We start from the raw sequence: 19,275 nt of genomic DNA, 5'->3' as shown, positions 1-19,275 counted from the left end.
GGGCCTAATTCGGTCAGACATTAGAATAAAACCTGATTAATGGTTTATAATTGTGATCTCCTGCAGGCCGGGCAGCTGGAAGATTTTCCTCCTGTTACTAAAATAGAGTAAAATAAAAGAGTGAAAACAATTAAATGTAATTAATAAAAAGCAGCAGATTAGATCCTGTCAGCTTGTGTCTGAGCCGCCCTCGTGTGCTCAGGGTCAGACCCGAAAGGACCGGGGGGCTGTTTGTGGTGGGGGTGACTCTCGGGTCGCCCCGGCTCTCTACCAGGGCTTATCCCTATTCTCCCCCCACCCCTCACCCTCCTCACCCCTATTCATGCCCTGGGTGCCTCAACTGATTCAGCCATCAGGTTTAAAAGAAGGAAACAATTTAGCAGACACACACACACACACACACACGCAGGCACGCAGGCACACACACACGCACACACACACACACGAACGCACGCACGCACGCACGCACACACACACACACACACACACACACACACACACACACACACACACACAAAGAGTTTAGAGCAGGCCAGGTTAAAGTACCTTTACTTCAGTTTCAAAGGCCAGAGGTCACGACCCCACAGGTTGGAGAACTTTACTAAATTCAGGTTCAAGTTTAATAAAAATGATGCAAATAAAACAACAACATATATTTTTAAAAGTGACTCCATTAATAAAAATGTGAAAAATGCATAAAAAATAAATTAAACAAACTAAATAGATCATTTCTGTTGGATTTTAAATTATTACAGTAGAATAATATTTTGTTTCATTAAAGAAAATCCTCAAAACTTTATTCCAGATCAGAAAGCAAAGAATAATTCATGAAATATAAATAATAACCCAAGTAATCAAAATGTTCATATATTAATAATAATTTAGACAAAGCAGAGATCATTAAAAACGGGAAGGAAGAAATGTTTTTATTATGAATTAAATGTAATAATTTCGTTAGGAAATGTTGTCTTGTCTTAAAAATATTTTAAATAAAGGTAAACAATCAGATATTTTTGGGGAAATGCGCATAAATCTTATTTATAAGAGAAGATTTTTTAGAATTAGAATAAAATCTAAATAATAAAACATTAACCGTTTCCTCCGGGAAAAGCAGCTTCTGCAGATTCATAAACGCGGTTTTTATTCACAACTTTACAGGATTTTACAACAACAGGAACAAAAGGACAGCGACTCACATGGTTACAAGCATCAAACCGTTTAAATGTCCCTCCGCTGCTTCAATTTCACTCTTCACGCGCAGCGGGGCGGAAACGGACCTCCGGTTCTGTCGGGTCCGGGCTCCTGCAGCTAAACAAAAAGTCCGCCTCTGAGGAAACCGGTAGAAAAGTTTGGATCAAAGTGATGATTGCCTGTTTTAGCGCCTCTGGTTCGGTTAGATGTGCGTGAGCGGAACCGTCCCGTTCACCGGCGCCGCGCCGCCGCCGCTCTGGTAGTGCTGCGGGTGGAGGACGTGCAGTCTGCTCTGAACCACCGAGTCCGCCGCCGCCGCCTCACCGGGTGGCAGGTACATGCTGATCATGTCCCGCAGGTCTCCCGTGGGGCACGAGGGCGGTGCGCGCGCGGTGGAAACCGGGGGGCTCACGGTCGGCTCCGACTTCACAAGAGAGCCCAGAGTCCCCCCGATCGCCCCGGACACCGGGGAGACGCTGGTGCTTTGGTGCTGGTGGGTGTAGCCGGTGATGCCGCCATAGCCTGGCGGGGACGCGCTCATGTAGCTCTGAGAGTTTGAGATGGGGCTATAGGACAGCGCGCTCATGTCGTACCTGTGCACGGGCTGCGGGTTGTGCGGGTGGTGGTGCGGGTGATGGTGGGGGTGGTGTGGGTGAGCCCCGGTGCCCGGGTGTTGCGTGTAGGCCAGCTGCGCCTCCTGCATCATGGCGTGAGCCGCCGCCGCGGCGGCCGCCACCTGGCCTGAGTACGCACCGTTCGCCCAGCCGTTCATGTGCGTGGCGTAGCCCGCGCTGGCCCCGACATGGCCCCCTCCGGGACTCTCCAGCCGCTGGCCGCCTCCCATTCCCACACCCGCGGAGGAGCCCAGGAGCCCCCCGGCCAGGGAGTACTTGTCCTTCTTCAGCAGCGTCTTGGTCTTCCTCCGGGGCCGGTACTTGTAGTCCGGGTGCTCCTTCATGTGCATGGCCCGGAGCCGCTTGGCCTCGTCGATGAAGGGTCTCTTCTCCACCTCTGTCATCACCTTCCACTCCGCTCCCAGACGCTTGCTGATCTCGGAGTTGTGCATCTTCGGGTTCTCCTGAGCCATCTTCCGGCGCTGGCCCCGGGACCACACCATGAAGGCGTTCATGGGTCTCTTGATCCTCTCCGGGGGAATTTTGCCTCCGGGGCCCCCGCCTCCTCCTCCTGCGTGTCCCCCCGGGTTGGACGGGTTGGTCTGGGGTACCACGGGGGAATGCAAGTCCGTCTCCATCATGATGCTGTACATTAGTGGCACTGAGTGAGAGACATTCAGAGCAGCCAGGTGCGGTCCGGTCCAATAATCAGGATCCAATCCACTCACAGGTAAGACCCGCTCCGGTGCGCGCGTGCCCCCGTTCGCCTCCTCCGTCTCATCCACCGGGACCCGCGGCAGCGACCTGTTTGAGCTTCGCTTTGGCGCAACTGGGAAAAGTTGTGGGAGCGTGCCCGGGCCGCGCGCGCTGACAGCAGCTAAATGAACGCGAGACGGCCAATGGAGAGGCTCGAGCCCAGACGTGATTTGCATGCAGGGGCTCGAGCTTGTGGTGACGTCGGAGCGCGAGACCTAAAAATGCCCCCCCTCAGCTGGAAACGAGCGGAGGAGGCCAGAAGCGTCTCTGGGGAGAGGGTGCTCGCTGCAGAACTACAAAGGCGGAGCTGCACCATAAGGTGGAGCTGCACCAGAGTCAACCCCGCCCATTCACGCAAACTCAGCCTAGCCCACTGACTTCCGTTTTTGTTTTCAACTTTATCGCAAACTGACCTGACCCACATGAATTACGGCTGTTACTAGTTTACAGTCGTTAATGCTATGTTCTGTGCTCCAATTAAACAAGATAAATATAACTTGCTACATGACAAAGTCTGAATATATCCCGAAATAAAAAGGTTTCTCGTAGCGAATATCTGCCCACAGCCGCTCTAACAAAAGTCCTGTACAACAGCATGTACCCTTCCTGTGGGTTCTGGTAGTCCAGTGGCAAGATCGTCTGACTAACGTTTTGCTTTCCCCTCAGCTGATGCTGGTTCGATTCTCGGTGGGGTCGGCAACAATCTATTCAGCCAGCTGAAACATTTAATTTGTTCATATTTTAGTTGTAATGTTCATTTATAGCAAAATATTTATGTCTCTACAAGTTCTTTGAATTTGGTCGTTCCTAAACAGCATTTTAGTTGAAACTCTGCTCACAGATGGACTCACACTGGCTAAATAAACGAATGAATAAATAAAAAAAACACATTAGTCATTATATGTTAAACGGCATACCAATAAATTGTTGTAAACATAGTACTGGCAAGTGTAGCTAGAAATGAGGAAAAGAGATTATAGAATATTTCCACTGCTGGGAGGCGAACCTGCGCAAAACTGCATGTCAACCTGACACCATTACCACTACACCACCACATCTGATAAAAATCAGGTGGCGTTACATTTTATTATGTTATTTGGTGTGTCTTTGTAGATGGGATGTATGATTTTTCTGGCGGTGTCTCAGTAGAAGTCATTTCAGAAATAAATTGTCAGAAAATTCACAGAATATCCAGATTTGAGAACCAAGACCAGACCCACTTTGGGGGAGGAGACCAAATTGAAGCTGAGATGGGAAGAAAATGCATGAATGAGGCCAAAAATGGCTTTGGCGTGTTTCTTATGAGGAAATGACAATATAACATGATTAAAAGTTCCAAAAGTTAGATTTTTAATTATATGGAACCTTTACAAAAACTGTTCAATTAACTTCTCAACTCCCTCCTCAATCTTGCATTTTTTAGCTATAACACCCTCTTTGTTTCCAGAATGCTATCAAGTCTGACAACTGGAAGGAATTGGACTGACTCCGATAGGATGGGCGGGGCTGATTCTGGAATGGGCGGGGCTGACTCTGGTGCAGCTCCACCTTCTGGTGCAGCTCCGCCTTTGTGGTTCTGCAGCGAGCACCACTTGGTCTCTGGGAGGTTCAGATGGAAAACTCCGACAGGAAGAGCTGCGCGGAGAAAACATAAAACATGTTTCACTTCAATAAAAAAACAGCATAAAGATACTTTTTACTCCGTAAATTTACGCTTATTGTCTAAAATAAACATATATGAAATAAAAGATGAAACCAGCGCGGATGTGAGGAGATCACCTAAAAAAAACCTTTTCCTAAACGTGCTCCATCCTTTCAGAGCCACAGGTGCTTTTCTGTTGTGTCCGTTGCTAGGCAACAGCGGACTGACGCCCGCTGCCATTCAAAAAGCATCTTTTGTTTGTTTTATTAGCGCTGCCAGAAAAAAAGCAGAGAGAAAATCAGCAGCTTTACAATAAACGATAGCAAAATCTGATGATTTTATGGAGAAATAATATAATAAAAAGCTGCCGGAGGCCTGAAAAGGCCCAGAATCTCTCTACGGTTTGTTAACATCAGAAACGAGTACAAAACATTCATTCATTTAGTTTATTTTCTAAATGCTCGAAATGTCATGATTTAAACATTTTAATTGTTTTTCGAAATCTGAAAAAAAAATCCCATTTTTTTGGTTAAGTTAATCAAACCTAAAATGTTATTTAAAATAAAGTCAGAACAATATTTGTAACCATTTTTGACACGTGCAGCCCGTGAGCTGAGTGAAAAAGCAGGAATAGATCCGATGGAGAACACGTTGGGAATCCTGGATTATTCCCGTCCCGATTACAAGCTGCAGCTGCAGGTGCTGCCTGCCTCTCAGCGCTCCTGGCACGACCGGAGCGTTCTTCTCGTCTGTCTCAGTCGCTGAGGAGTGGTGCGGATCCGTCCCTCCATGTTTTCTTGAGTGACTCATGATGGTTGGGGTGAGAGCAGCCTGACCTTTGAGTGATGCTGAGCACCCCGTCACACCACAACTTTGCGAGTTTTATTATTGTTTTGTTCAGATCTGAAGATTTAAGCTGAAAAGGCCAATTTTCTTCTTGAGAATGAAAACTCTTCCATCTCAAGTCAAGTTAAAAGCCTAAAAATCTAATATTCCATTTTAGCATGAAGAAGGATTATTCAGCTGTTATTAAAATTCAATCACTTTTTGTTTTTTCTTCCACCAAAATGTGATTTCTTCACATACACCTCAAACACCACTGATGGAAGACATGGTGGAGGAGGTTTCTCTTTTTTTCTTTCCAGCTTTGAGATTTAAGTCAAAATGTTAAAAATAAAGTAAAAAAAAAACAATAAAAAAAAACAGTTGAATCATCAGAAAATATTTAGAATGAGTCAAAAGATGAAGACAACACAGTGGAAAATACCTACAATACCCATCATGCATTGTGTGAACAGAAACATTTATTAATAACGTATTTCAGCTTTTGCAACAGAACCGGACTTCTCGGAAGTTTATGCTGCAGCTGGAATTTTCCCAAATAATAACAAATATTTATGAACCTCAAATGTTTGATTTATGTGTTTTGATGCTTTTATTGTGAAAGGATAAAGGCCCACTGTTGCCCACTTCCCCGGGTGTTCTTAAAGGTGCAGTCTGAGATGTTTTTGCCATATTGATTGAAAGACCTGTCACATGATGGCAACCAATACAAATAAATACGTGTTTTCAATAAAAAACGTGATCACCTCTGAAATGTACCATCCTGGAAAAACTTCATTCAATCACCAGTTCTTAATGACTGGATCCTGATCCATCCATCACACATCTGACGCCCCTCCCTCTCTATGGCCCAATCCCAATACTCACACTTCCACCCTTTAATTGCTCAATCCCAACCAGGGGTGCGACGGCAGGGCAGGGCTACTTAAGTTCAGGCCTCGAGGGCTGGTATCCAGCACGTTTTTGTGATTTCCCTGCTTCAGCACACTAGTCCCCTGTGCTGCAGCTCATCAGGCTCTGCAGAAGCCTGTTAATCACCTGCTTATTGAAGCAGGGTTAAAACTAAAAAGTGCTGGATACCACCCCTCGAGGCCCAGAATGAAATAGCCCTGGCATAGGATGTCCCAATTCTCCAGTGCGGAAGGTGACCACGTCCTTTTTGCACCCTTGATCCGTACTCCACCCAAGTCTGCATCAATTGGTGAGGGGTATTACCCACAAGCCATTGCTGCAAGGAAAAAGGCTCAAGTGCCTTTTCTGAAAATATGTATTTTGTCAACATATTCTCATACCCTAAGCGTCGGAAACAAACGCTTGGTCAGCCACCCTCCACGTCAGACCCCAGATGCCAAAAGTGCCCTTTTTTGTTACTTATGTGCGAAAAGGGGTTTTTCCCTTTTGTAACTGCAGATCCCAATGCAGTGTAAAACTGACGTTATTAGATATCCGCTGATGCACCGAACCAGCTCATTTAACCGCACCTAAACCTTAACGTTTCACTATTTATAACCTTCCCCTCTCCCTCATCCTAACCGTAACCCTCTTGCTACCTAAAACGTTACTCTCACTGTGATCAAGCGTCTGTTTCCCATGCATTCTGACTCTGACAGTCAGAGTCTGACTGTCAATTTTCGTATTTGCCGCCCAAGGGGAACGTTAGAACATACCATCTGGCGAGGGGGAGGTTACACATACCCTCTACTTTTAACCTCCACCGTGGTAGTTGAAACCTCCCCCTCGCGTTGGCTCGGTCCAAACTCGACCAATGACGAGGCGGCTCCCGCCGTTCACTTCATAGAGCCGGCTTTTAGAGCAATCGACACATCACTAACGTGTTCGCTAGCAAGATGGTTAAGGTTAGGATAGGGGTGAGGGGAAGGTTAAATAACAAGAGGATAAGGTTAGGGTGAGGTACAATGAGCTTGTTTGGTGCCCTGGCTGCGGACATCCCATCACGTCAGTTTTACACTGCATTGGGGCCTGCAGTCAAATAAGGGAAAAACCCCTTTTTGCACATAAGCAACGAAAAAGGGCACTTTTGGCGTCAGGGGTCTGACGTGGAGGGTGGCTTACCAAGCGTTTGTTTTTGACGAGCTGGAAGTGAGAATGTCTTGCTTTTGTAATGAAATGAGTTCATTTTAGGACGATTAGTTGATGCTCTGAAACTTTTATCCAAAGCAGCAATAAATGAAAATTAATTTCAAAGGATTGTTTGGTTGTCTGTTTGAAAGTTGTTAATAAAGGTTTTTTAAAATTGCGTTGCGGTCGATACCACAATGCTCCCTGTCTCAATTCGGCCATATTGTGCACACTTGTGCACCGCACACTCGACGCCTCACTCATTTTCTCCAAGTGTGCTTTGCTGAAGGGCGCAGGGCGAATATTTTGATTGGGCCTACGTGCACGAATCCTGTGTTCGGAGCAGCTGAACAGTAAGTGAAGCCAGAACCAGGCTAGCTATGGCTAGCATGCTAAATCGTTATATGGTTATGTAGCCTAAAAGGAAGTAGCAGAGGGGTTCCAGTAAGAGCATGGAGGTAATTTTTGGGGGGGGGGGGGGGGGGGGGGGCACATGTCCCCCCCACTTTCTCCAAAGTCAAGTCTTCACCCCTGCACTTTTTACCAATACTTTATATTAAATTTGCACTGGTTGAGCTCTAGGACCAAGCAGAAAACAACCATTTGTGTTGAAGTCTGTTTCCCATTAGAACATACTGTAAAGACCCCCCCCCCCCCCCCACACACACACACACACACACACACATGTCCCCCCCACTTCTAAAGTGAAAATTACGTCCATGAGTAAGAGTAATAAGAGTCCAGTCCTCCTGCAGGATCTCCACATAGGTCCCAGTGGATGTTCCCTCCTAAACTTCCAGAAAGGACAGAGTCCGGAGAACTCCTGACTGGCACCGGACGGTGAGGAGTCCATCAGAAGCCCGGAGACTCCCCGGCTGTTACATAGCAGCATCACGGTAGGAATTATAGCAGAAAAGGTGCCCACAACAAGTCAAAATGGTCAGATAACGCTGCGTTTTCAGGGTCGTTTGACAGCATCTGTTGCATACGAAAATGTTCTGAAATCTGGAGGTGTGGCCTTGTGGGAGGAGCCAGAAGAAAAGGGGTTGGACCTTAGAATTGTGTTTTTTCCAAATGAAGTTTCATAAAACACTTTTTGCAGAAACATCCACTGAACATTTAATTATTTAAGCCTTTTCCTAAAACTGAAACGCAAAAAAGTGTCCATTTATTCGTCCAGATTGTAAGAAAATAAAAAAGTTAAAATTTCTCCTGATTGTTTGAATCAAAGTTATTTCAGGTTTCAGACGAACTTCTGATTAATGTCTAGCTTTTCCGGGCTTTTCTAAAACCTTCTCAACGATGAGTGTTTTGCACAGCTCACCTGCTGCTTCTTCTGTTTATGAGTGAGATTTAAGATTATAATTGATCCAGATTATCTGACTGGGATTTTATAGAATAAACAAGGCTGGTTATTGAAAAGACTTCACGTTTGAGCAAAAATTTGTTTCATTTAAAACAAAGCAGCTTTTTGTCTGTTGGATGTAGACTGGAGAGGAGACCAAGCCTCGCAGGACGTCTGTGGTTCGGGATAAACGAGGAACATTCCCAATCCCGTCGCCCTGGATCAGCTGTCTGGGAAGAAAACAGATTACAAGTAGAAATGAGTTCAGTGTTCTTTATAGTCAAATGAAATCATAATTCCTCTTCTCCTCCTATCTCCACCAACCCGAAGAGAAGCTTTCTTTGAACTAAATATTTTAGAGGCTTTTCAGAGCGAGAGAGAACTCAGCCATGAGAGCAGGAAGTGCTTTTCAGCAGGTGACAGCGGGTTGTAGAAAAACCCAGAGCTCTGTTGTGAAGGCAGCAGGTGGACCAGCAGGATGCTGCTGGAAACGCTGCCTGCTGGGGTGATGGAGTTCTGCACTCAGGACTGGAACACTTACTCAGCTTTTATTTTAAGCAGACATTATTTTTAGTGTTTGATCTGATCTGAATTCTATGTCTGCTTTTATTTTGTTGTATTTGTTAGTAAATTCAGTTGAACTTCTCACTAGAACGTGTTAAATTCATTCACCAGGAACTCTGCTTTGTTTTACTGCTGGCCGCTGACAGAAGTCTGTCCTCACCTGCTGATACGATTTGACCTGTTTTAGGCAAGCCCCCATAATTCGGGTCTGGAAATGAAGCAAAACAGGAAGTAACAAAAATTGCAGTTCCACCCTCATCCGCTGGGGGCTGGTGTCAGAAGCGAGCAAATCCTCATTGACTCCCATGTTAAACATACCAATTTCACAGCAGAAATAAACATCTAAAGTACACTTTTCTCCGAGTGAGGACGAAGACGTCTCAGGTGCCAACAATCAAGCTAACTCTACAGGTGATGCTAGCCCTGGGAGTCTCTTAGACGTGAGTACTGGAATGGCCCAGAATTTGGATGCTATTCAAATACTCGGCGGGATCAGAAGTGACTTTTCCACAAAAATTGGTGTGGTCCTGACGGCGATTCAAGACGTTAAAAGGGACGTGCAGGACTTCTCGATGCGCATGGATGGGGCAGAGAAGCGCATCAGCAATGTGGAGGATAATGGTAATTCAGAGAAAGGCAAGACAGAGGTGCTAGTTAAACAAGTGGCTCTCCTCACGAACAAACTCTAGGACCTTGAAAACCGTTCTCGCTGATCCAACCTACGACTAGTTTATGTGCCGGAGAAAATAGAAGGAAACGACGCGGTGGCTTTTCTGGAGAAGTGGCTCCCCGAAGTGCTGGGACCAGCGACATTCCCGAGACAACCTCTCATTGAAAGAGCTCAGCGGTTGCCGGGCCGGACGCAACCCAATCGACCACCCACACCGAGAGTCCTCATCGTGAAGTTTTTAAACTTCCAGGATAGAGTTCGGGTGATGCGAGCGGCTAGTACCAAAGGGAAAGTTATCTGTGGGGGCCAAGAGGTCATGTTCTTCCTGGATCTTTCCACAGATCTTCACCGACGAAGGAGGGGTTTTGACCGGGTAAAACAGCAGCTGAGGTCGATGAACATTCGATACGGATTAATCTACCCGGCGAAGCTTCGTGTGTCAACTGATGAACATACTCATGTCTTTGAGACCCCAGCAGATGCGGAAAAATTCATCAAAGGTTTGCAGAACACAGCGATATAATGGATTATCTATGGGAACTGTCGATCCTTTAACTATCTGCCCATAACAACTGTAGTTTGAACCCTTGGCTGACATTTCCTCTGGAGAGATCTTTAATCTCAGTCTCTGTATTCACCCTCAGTGCTCGTAATTTATAGACTTTTCAGTCCATTTGGGCCTCTGTAAAACCAAGAAGCTGTGGACACACACACACACACACACACACACACACACACACACACACACACACACACACACACACACACACACACACACACACACACACACACACACACACACACACACGCACACACACACACACGGATCTAATCTAATCAAAGGCATTTCTCCTGGGCAGCAGCCGACAGTGCGTTTGTTTAAAGCTCTCTGTCACAGCAAGCTGTCAGCTCTACTGGAGCTCAGCAGCGCTCTCTCTCACTCACTCACTCACTCACACACACACACATACATACACACACACACACACACACAAACACACACACACACACACACACACACACACACACACACACACACACACACACACACACACACACACCTGAAAGGTGGTTAGAAAAACACTTGTCAGGCACACATAACCCAAACCAGGATGTTATTAGAGAGCTCTCTGCAGAAATTATGATTAAAAACAAACGACCCGCTCTGGTAAAGTGCTTTTCAGAGTCAGAGGACCCCAAAGCACTTTACACTACAGTGTATCATTCATCCATTCACACACACATTTACACGCTGATGGTGATGAGCTACGATGTAGCTACAGCTGCCCTGGGGCGCACTGGCAGAGGCGCCACCGGTCCTTCCGACCACCACCAGCGCGAGGGGGGTAAAGTGTCTTGCCCGAGGACACAACAGCAGAATTCTCTTTCCGGAGCCGGGATCGAACCTTTAACCTACTGGACAACCCTCTCTATCTCCCTCCTGCTGCTGAGATCTGCTATTGGAGCCTTTTATAAATCACTATCCACCCAGAAGTCACCTGATTGCTTCTATTTAAACACAATATCCTGTAAAACGTCATAAGAGGGTTTTAACTAACTCACTTAAATTAGGATTACTATTTTTTTTACTAATCTACTATTTGCTTTAAACTACAGTCTAATCCAACATAGAGCTGCACCTTTGAACGTTTCTGCATCAACATCAGAATGAACGTGTGTGCAGTGGTGACATCAAAGTTCCTGCTGCGTGATCTCATGTTGCAGGTACCTCTCACGCAGCGATCCACCAATCACAGTCCTTCTTAATCCCCTCATGCAGACCACGAGGATCAGCTAACAACGGACTTCGCTGCTGTTAGTGTGAGACACGTGGGCAGTCCTGTTGCGCTATCAGCAACCAGCTGTCTCAGCTGGGGAGGTAACCTTTACGTGTTGGATCAGGTAAGATGAAGATCAAAAGTCTGAAGCTAATATGAGGGCGCTAACAGAGGTTATTGGAAGATAAATGCTTCTGAAGAAGGCTGTGAAGGTTTCTGTGATAAAATGTTTTGGATTTTGAACGTAAGATTAGCTGAGGACCAACCCCGGCCTTCCCACTGGATGTTTAAGTGGCGCGTAACATAACAGATGTGTTTGCCCTTCCAACCAGGGGTGTTTCTGATGTGAAAATCTTCAGACTAAAGTGTTCCAGGGTCACAATTACCAGAACGCTGCAAAGGTTCACATGATAATAAGCTCTGTGCTCTTCTGGGACGCTTACAAAATGTGGCGCTTTGCAGCCAGTGGAAATGCACGCATCAACTCTAACAGCAGCTAATGGCTGCGTGCTACGTTTAGCAGACGTTACGCGATGCTTACATATCCGTGGAGAGGAGCTTTAAATGTCATCTGTTCCAAATTCCATGACTTTTTCATTATCTTAAGATACGTTATTAAATCTAAGACCATGATTTTAAGTTGGAAAAGAGTAGAATGCCTTCTCCAGGTCAGGGATGAGGTCCTGCCCCTAGTGGAGGACTTATTGGGCATTGTACCGGTCTGTCGTGGGGAAGAGAAGCTGAGCCGGAAAGCAAAGCTCTCGATTTACCGGTCGATCTACGTTTCTACCCTCACCCATGGTCATGAGCTTTAGTGACCGAAAGAACAAGATTGCAGATACAAGCGGCTGAAATGAGTTTTCTCCGCAGGGTGTCTGGGCTCTCCTTTAGGGATAGGGTGAGAAGCTTGGTCCACCGGGACTCGCTGCTCCTCCACAGCAAGAGGAGCCGGTTGAGGTGGCTCTGGTATCTGATTAGGATCCCTCCTTGCTGAGGTTTTCCAGGCAAGTCCAACTGGGAGCAGACTTAAAGAAGACCCAGGAGACGCTGGAGGGACTATGTCTCTCAGCTGGACAGGGAACGTCTTTGTGTTCCCCTGGAGGAGCTGGCCCAAGTGGCTGGAGAAAGGGAAGTCTGGGCTTAGGCTGCTGCCCCCGCGACCCGATCCCGGATAAGCAAATGAAAATTAATAGATGGATGGATGGATGGATGGATGATACCTTGCAGCGTTAGATAACTAGTCCAACTCAAGCTAACAATGTCCTAACACCTTTATTGAAGCATGTTTTCACAATTTTCCAGCAGGTGGTGATTTATACATGAATTGACAAATTTCTGATCAAAAGTACCAGATTCTGATCACATCAGTTAAATACTACCTTCCTTTTCTTCTTGCCTGCTTCGTTTTTTTGCTTCCAGGTGTCGGATGAAGACGGCCTGGTGAGCATGAGCACTCATCATTTAATCGTCCTATGATTGATGCCTAATGAGTGCCAGAGATCTTTGTTAGAGGACTTTAATGGGCTTTTCTCCTCTGCAGCCAGACACCTTCAGGTTTCCTTCTTTTATTTCTCCTACAAGTCATTTTATTTCAGGACAACATGGATAAAATACCCAAACCTACCGAGATTTAACAGCAAAACCAAGGATTTATCAGCTTGAGAACCAAGATGAACAAATCAGAAGGTCTAGATAGATTTTCATAGCGATGCATTTGCATATTGTTCATTGCCCTGATTGGTCCTAGGGCTGTCCAACTGCATGCAGAGACCGTTTGAAAGACAACCGTAGATTCTGTCATCTATTTATGAGCCGTGGCCAGACCAGGACGGCTTGCTGGACGGGATTTCTGCAGCTGTTTGTTGAGACCCTGCCCAGTCTGTGTTCCAACCTATAGGTATAGCAGTCAACAAGGACTGTGTTTATTTTATAGCGCAGGAGACGTATTCTACCTTTTTAAGGTAGTTGTAATGGTTCTATGGTCTATACGAGTTATGGTTCGGAAGTCTTTTTCCGTCTCACATCGTCAGGTCGGCTCCTTCCTCCATGGCTAAGACCAGAAGTGAGCATCTTGGACTTTGGACAGTCTAGCCTTCAGATTGATTCCTGCCATTACAATGCCAAACATCTTGTCACATAGCAACCATGACCATGCTAAAAACAAGGGAAAAGTAAACCTATTGGCAATGTAAAAAGATCTACGGGACCCGCCATATGAACTTGTTCATGATGATGACAAATAAACGACAAAACACGCAAACAAAAAAGGTCAAACAACACAATGATAATGTTACTGTGCCCAGGTCTTAATCTATCTCCATCCACCCTGACCCATCATAACCCTAACCCTACCAAACCCATCTTCAGCCCACAATGAACCCTGGGACAGTCTTTGCTAATGAAGATACACCAGAACCGTTCATGATGTTCAGAGCGAACAAGGACGTTAGGACATCCTTGCTGCTTCTCTGTGACGTCATCTGCCTTTTAATGCAGCCTTGGAAGGATGCAGCTCCTGGGTTTGGACACTTCCAGTGAAAGATTGGTCAAGCTTGTAAAAAATTGATAATCTACATCAGACCATGGAGCTCCGGTGGCCGTTTCTTCTCTGATGACCACTCAGGTAGATGCAACTGGTAAAGGACTCGTTTAACTCGAGAGCGTGTGTTAAATAACCGCAGAAGCTGCAGGAATTAGCTCCCTCTAGCTCTGACCTTTAACTCTCAGATGACCTCTTTAGGCAACAAATCTTTATTTCCAATCGTTCCTCCATCTGTTACAGGAGGGTCAAACACTGTTGATGCTGCAGCCACATTTAATTTGTGCCTCCTCCTGTAACCCTGCTCACACACGTACACGTCTAATTTAATTAGTGTGTGTGTGTGCCCGCTCTCTCGCTTTTCCAGTTCAGTTGAGGCACTCAGGAGCAGCATCATTATTGTTGATTGCTTCTAGAGAAGAAGAACTATGATTGGACCATGTGTTTAGGAACTGGGAAGGAAATCTGATTGTGTTTGTGGTGAGAGCCGAGGTAAGCCCGAGCTGTCATTCCCCTAAAACTTTGATCCAACTTTGTAGATTGTCTTATGGTGGGTGGGTTTCCAACACTCATCATCACTGATGATAAGAGACAAGCTGCTAAAACCAAGTAAAAGCTTTTAATGACCTGTTTCTGCAGCTGCATCTACACATGGGAGAAGATTTTTGTATTTAGTTAGATGTTTATTAGTTTATTCAGCAGAAAAACAAAAACTACCAGCTGAAATTTATGTAACTGTGTATACTTAAATAGATAGCTCCTGTTGAAGTGTGAATATCAATATGAATAATAATACTCAAGTGGTTTACTCTTATTTTTTTAAAATGTCTCAAAAGTACCAGGATTGTAACCCTAACCCAGAAGTACCAGGACCCTAACCCAAAAGTACAGATACACCTCACCAAAAGACTGCCTTGAGGAACATGAATGACTTGAGAGTGTCCTGACACAGATCCAAGCAGAACACCTCTGGAACGTTTTTGTACATTTATTCCATGTTTATCTTTGTTTTCCATTTTTATTTTTTTTTACTAAACTGTGTAAAAAAACAAAAGCAAGAAAATGGAGAACACCTCTGGGATGAAACAGGGTGTGAACCAGGCTTTCTGGAGGAATGGTCACAAAATCTCACAAGCAAACTCAACTTTGTGGAACGTTAAATAAGGTTTAGGAGACAATCCTTCCTGAGGTGCATTGGTCTTCCTCCGCCTCGTTTGTCCATGCCTTTATCAGAATGCCCGAATGCAGGGATTTGGGAGTCCATAATTATGGTTTCAACTCTTTTCTCAAAAAGCCAATTAAAAAAAATCCAAAGTTTCACTTAAAAATGCTCCAATGACCATTTTTTACTCATGAAACCTTAAACTAGTTCCAGTGTGCCTGTCCAGAGCTGGAGGCTGGCTCATGGAGAGATTGTAGTCAGTCCTAGACTAAACTCTACTTTAACTCCATGTTTAGGTGGATTATTTTCATTGGACAGTCTCCATAAGCCCACATCCAGGCCCCGATGAAAGCAGGAAGATCGTTAAACTCGAATAATGACTTTATTTTCAAATGAACAGGAAGTAAAGATGAAAGCTTTGATTCTTTGTGTAATAAGATTAATGTTATTAAAGGCAGGGGGATAAAGTAGGGACGTTTGAAGTGAGAGGTTAGGAGGCACGGAGGAAACCCGCTGAGGAGCGGCGGGATGGAGTGACCCCAGAAAAACAGATTAGTGGACCATGAAGTGGATTAGAAGCAATGATAGTCCCTCAGAGAGCCGTCGGCCTCGGCCAATGAAAACACTCTCATAATGAACAGATCAAAGGAGGGAGCAGCGTCGGTTTAAACATGACCAGAGAGAAAACACACGTTTGGGTCCTCCTCAATCAGCCGCCCTACTGCTGCTAATTAATTCTACATCCAGCATTTCCAGTGGTTAGAGAGGATTTCTCTTCTCAGACGGCGGAGAACCCAACCCCCAGCGCCTCCTGGAGAGCCTCTGTCTGCAGGTTTACCTGGACCAGCACACCTGGTCTGACCCAGTGGGTGAAAAGGAGCAGAGTGGTCCAGTGGTCTGGGACCAGGAAGGACCTGAGGTCAACAGTAATCGTCAAAAGCCATCTATGATAAAGTGTCACATGATGTTTGGATGCTTTCAGAATAAAACCATGTCCACAAATTAAATACGTGCATTTTAGTTGTCCTGTAATGAGAGGGTTGCCGGTTCAATCCCCTTTCATCCCAATCGCATAAACAGCTGGATGTGGAAACTCTGATGGGAGTTAACGACGAAAACAACTTTTAATCTTTATTTTGTGTTTTAAAAGCAGGTTAAAGGGATTACCAATTGGGTGTTTTAATGAACATTCGGATTGGTTAAATGTTCACAGGCTTATTAATAGAGCACAGATGCACCAGTATCTAAGACCAGTTTAAAAACTTTGTTTTGAAGAATTATCTATGAAGAAAACTGAAGAAAATATCAGAAAATCTGAATTTTAATTATTCTGCTTGTAGTTTTGAATATTTGAGTTCAGGTTTAAATCACTCAGTAGTCCTTAACCCAGCTCTGATCAAAGATGAAAAAGCGCTGAGTGGAATCACCCTTTAAGTTCATCCTCAGGATTTCTCCAGCTACTGCAGACACAACCCAGACCGAAGTCACCATGAAGGTTTCTTCTGTCAGTTTTCTTCATAAATCATTGCTATGAGGCAGAAACTGGTGGTGAAACATAATGCTTCCATTTAGCAGTGATGAAATAAAGAACACTGTTTAATGTAAAGCAGATTATTAATAATGATGCAGTAAATGTTCCACTACCCCCCCCCCCCCCCCCCCCCGAGCTATAGGGGAAACCAACCCAGGCAGGAGGTATAGATGTATCTGTGCTCCACTGATTGAGTCTGATCACAGAAGAAACATTGATATTGTGTGTGTAAATTCTTCAAGCCGTAACTGTTTTTGCTAGTCATGAGCACCTGTTAACCTGTAATTAGTTAATCCTGTAAGATTTTTTTTTACCAGGGAATCTGCCTGTAATCAGTCCCAAACTCACATCGTCTTGTTCTTACAGCTCAGATTTTTGTACATTAAAGTTAAATAAGGTCTGTTTCTGTAGAGGATCACAGTCTAGGGAGACAGTTTATCTACACGGGTCACAGAGATCCTCGTGTTGTTTGGTGCTTATTAAAGCTACAATAGCAAATCTGAAAGACAAGTCAGGTTAAAACAGGGTTTTCATGGTGCCTGTGTGTATTTTCTCTGGCGATGGGGGCTAGTACATACCTGAAGTTCGACTAGGACCTTACCAACGGAAAGCCATTAGGGTCAAAAATCCATGGGAGCGCAACTTCCAGAAAAATGGCTAACACATCAGATTCTCTTTAATCACTGGCAGCAAGTGAAGAGGTAAAGGTGTAAAACAACAATATTTATGAATGATCAGTAAAAGCTTTTAGTCCTCACGGGCTACCGTAGAAGGAAGCATGGCGTCTAATGTGGCGTCGCCCACTTTTTTGTTCAGAACACCACTGGTGTGAGAGGTTCGCCACTCAATATCATCAGATAAGGAGAACAGCCTTCAACTGTAGAAATAAATACCAGAGTCCCAAAACAAATTTGTTATCATGGACAACAAAAGACGCTGGTTGTTCTATAAACAACTGTTAGCAAGCAGAACTTTCCCTGAATAGAATGCGACCCTCGTGAGTGCACTTGTGCTTTTTTCACTCTTTCAAGTACAAGCGAAGGATGAGAAGTATGTATGTTTGTACATCGGGACCCAGATAGTCAGACCTCTTATTCTCACGTAGTTGTAGCGTACCAAATGGCCAAGTTTTTCATCAAAATGACCAGAAGTTCCCTTTGAACTTACAGGCCTAGCTTCTTCATACAGGTCAGTCTGACACGGTGGTGCCGATATGAAGTCCGATATTAGTAACTTATCCTGCGTACGTCACAACTCCTGGCGCTTTACAAAACAATCAGTCATTCACACTCCAGGATGATACATCCCAGAGTATGTACCGTCGCCTAGCAACGGTGACAACGCTAAACTTAAATTAAAACTAAACTTAGAGGCAATACGGGACCCCTCGCATGACCTTGTTTGCATATTTATCAGGTAATTTTGACAAAAATAAAACAAGTATGCAACAAAAATCCCAAAACACAACTGCTAAATAAAGTTTTACATTTTGTACCACCAGATTTTAGTGAACATATGTTAAAAGCTGTGATCCTCTCCTGTTTTGACCTCCATTATTACGTGAATCCTGGGAAAGCCGTTGCCATGACGATACTCCAGACCGGTCCTCAACATTCCTTTTTGTTAGAATCCTTCGAGTTGGGACTGACTTATCGCTCTGCTGTGACATCATCAGCCTTAAAATGCAGCCTTGGAAGGATGCAGCCTTTTTCCTTCCAGGATCCGGCGTGATGCTAGCAGAAAAAGCAAACTTCTCTTTCTTCTTCTTGTGCTTTTATTAATGATCAGCGAACTGAAAATACTAACAGCTAGTGTTACAGCTAACAGTCGTAAAGCAGGTAGCGACCAGCCCCTCGGACACCGACCCGTTCCACAAAACTATCTAGTGTGGTTTTTGGTCAGCAGAGGGCTGCAGAGTGGTGTCAGATATGAAACTGGTCAAGTTTCTGCCTCAACAATCACTGAGATCAACATTAAAGCTCTAGCTTAAAGGAAAAACTCTGCTGTTACTTTAACAAACATAATGTCCACTTCTGTCCTTAAATAGAGGGTTGAGATCAGCGGTAGGCCGGGATATTTACCGTTTTTTCATACATCGGCCAATATTTGTTCTTGGTAAAGCTGATTTAAGGTCAGGCACATCCTCGGGCAGCCTGGACCTTTTGCAGAATTCAATTTAAATTTATTTTTACATTTGTTGATAACATCTGCATAATAAATACTCTGAATTAACTTTATTTAGGTGTCTGAATTTGGCACTGAGCTCAACGTTAAGATTTAACAGTTAAACTCCGAATTCAAAAACTGATTCAGCTTCAGAAATTCTGTGCATCAGCCGATGTTATTAATGATGTTTAAGCATGAATATAATGAGGAAAATTTTGACAGGCCATGAAAATCAGCCCGTAAAAATCAGCCAACGGCTGACCTTGTCCCCTACATATCGGCATCGGTATCGGCGATAGAAAAACCGATATCGGTCGACCTCTAGCTCAGATCTTCTGTTGTAGACGACTCTAAGAACGGGTCATAATAACTTTTCTAAAGAACATAAAATTGAA

The 19,275-nt window shown here is 44.7% G+C and overlaps 1 protein-coding gene across 1 annotated transcript; it reads right to left on the bottom strand.

Moving 5' to 3' along the window:
• Nucleotides 1-911: 911 nt before the first annotated feature.
• Nucleotides 912-5,345, bottom strand: sox1b (SRY-box transcription factor 1b). The gene has a single exon (XM_054743110.2). It carries the CDS (start codon nt 2,735-2,737, stop codon nt 1,394-1,396), a length of 1,344 nt encoding a protein of 447 aa, XP_054599085.1. The 5' UTR covers nt 2,738-5,345; the 3' UTR covers nt 912-1,393.
• Between the last annotated feature and the right edge of the window lie 13,930 nt (nt 5,346-19,275).

The sequence above is a fragment of the Nothobranchius furzeri genome, chromosome 14 (genome assembly GCF_043380555.1).
Source record: "Nothobranchius furzeri strain GRZ-AD chromosome 14, NfurGRZ-RIMD1, whole genome shotgun sequence".
Taxonomy (NCBI): Eukaryota; Metazoa; Chordata; class Actinopteri; order Cyprinodontiformes; family Nothobranchiidae; genus Nothobranchius; species Nothobranchius furzeri.
The sequence above is the reverse complement of the archived record's forward strand: the minus strand, read 5'-3'. Positions and strand labels throughout refer to the sequence as shown.

Excerpts from the sequence above, each read along its gene's own strand:
- sox1b (XM_054743110.2), bottom strand. The coding sequence starts at position 2,737 with ATGCAAATCACGTCTGGGCTCGAGCCTCTCCATTGGCCGTCTCGCGTT.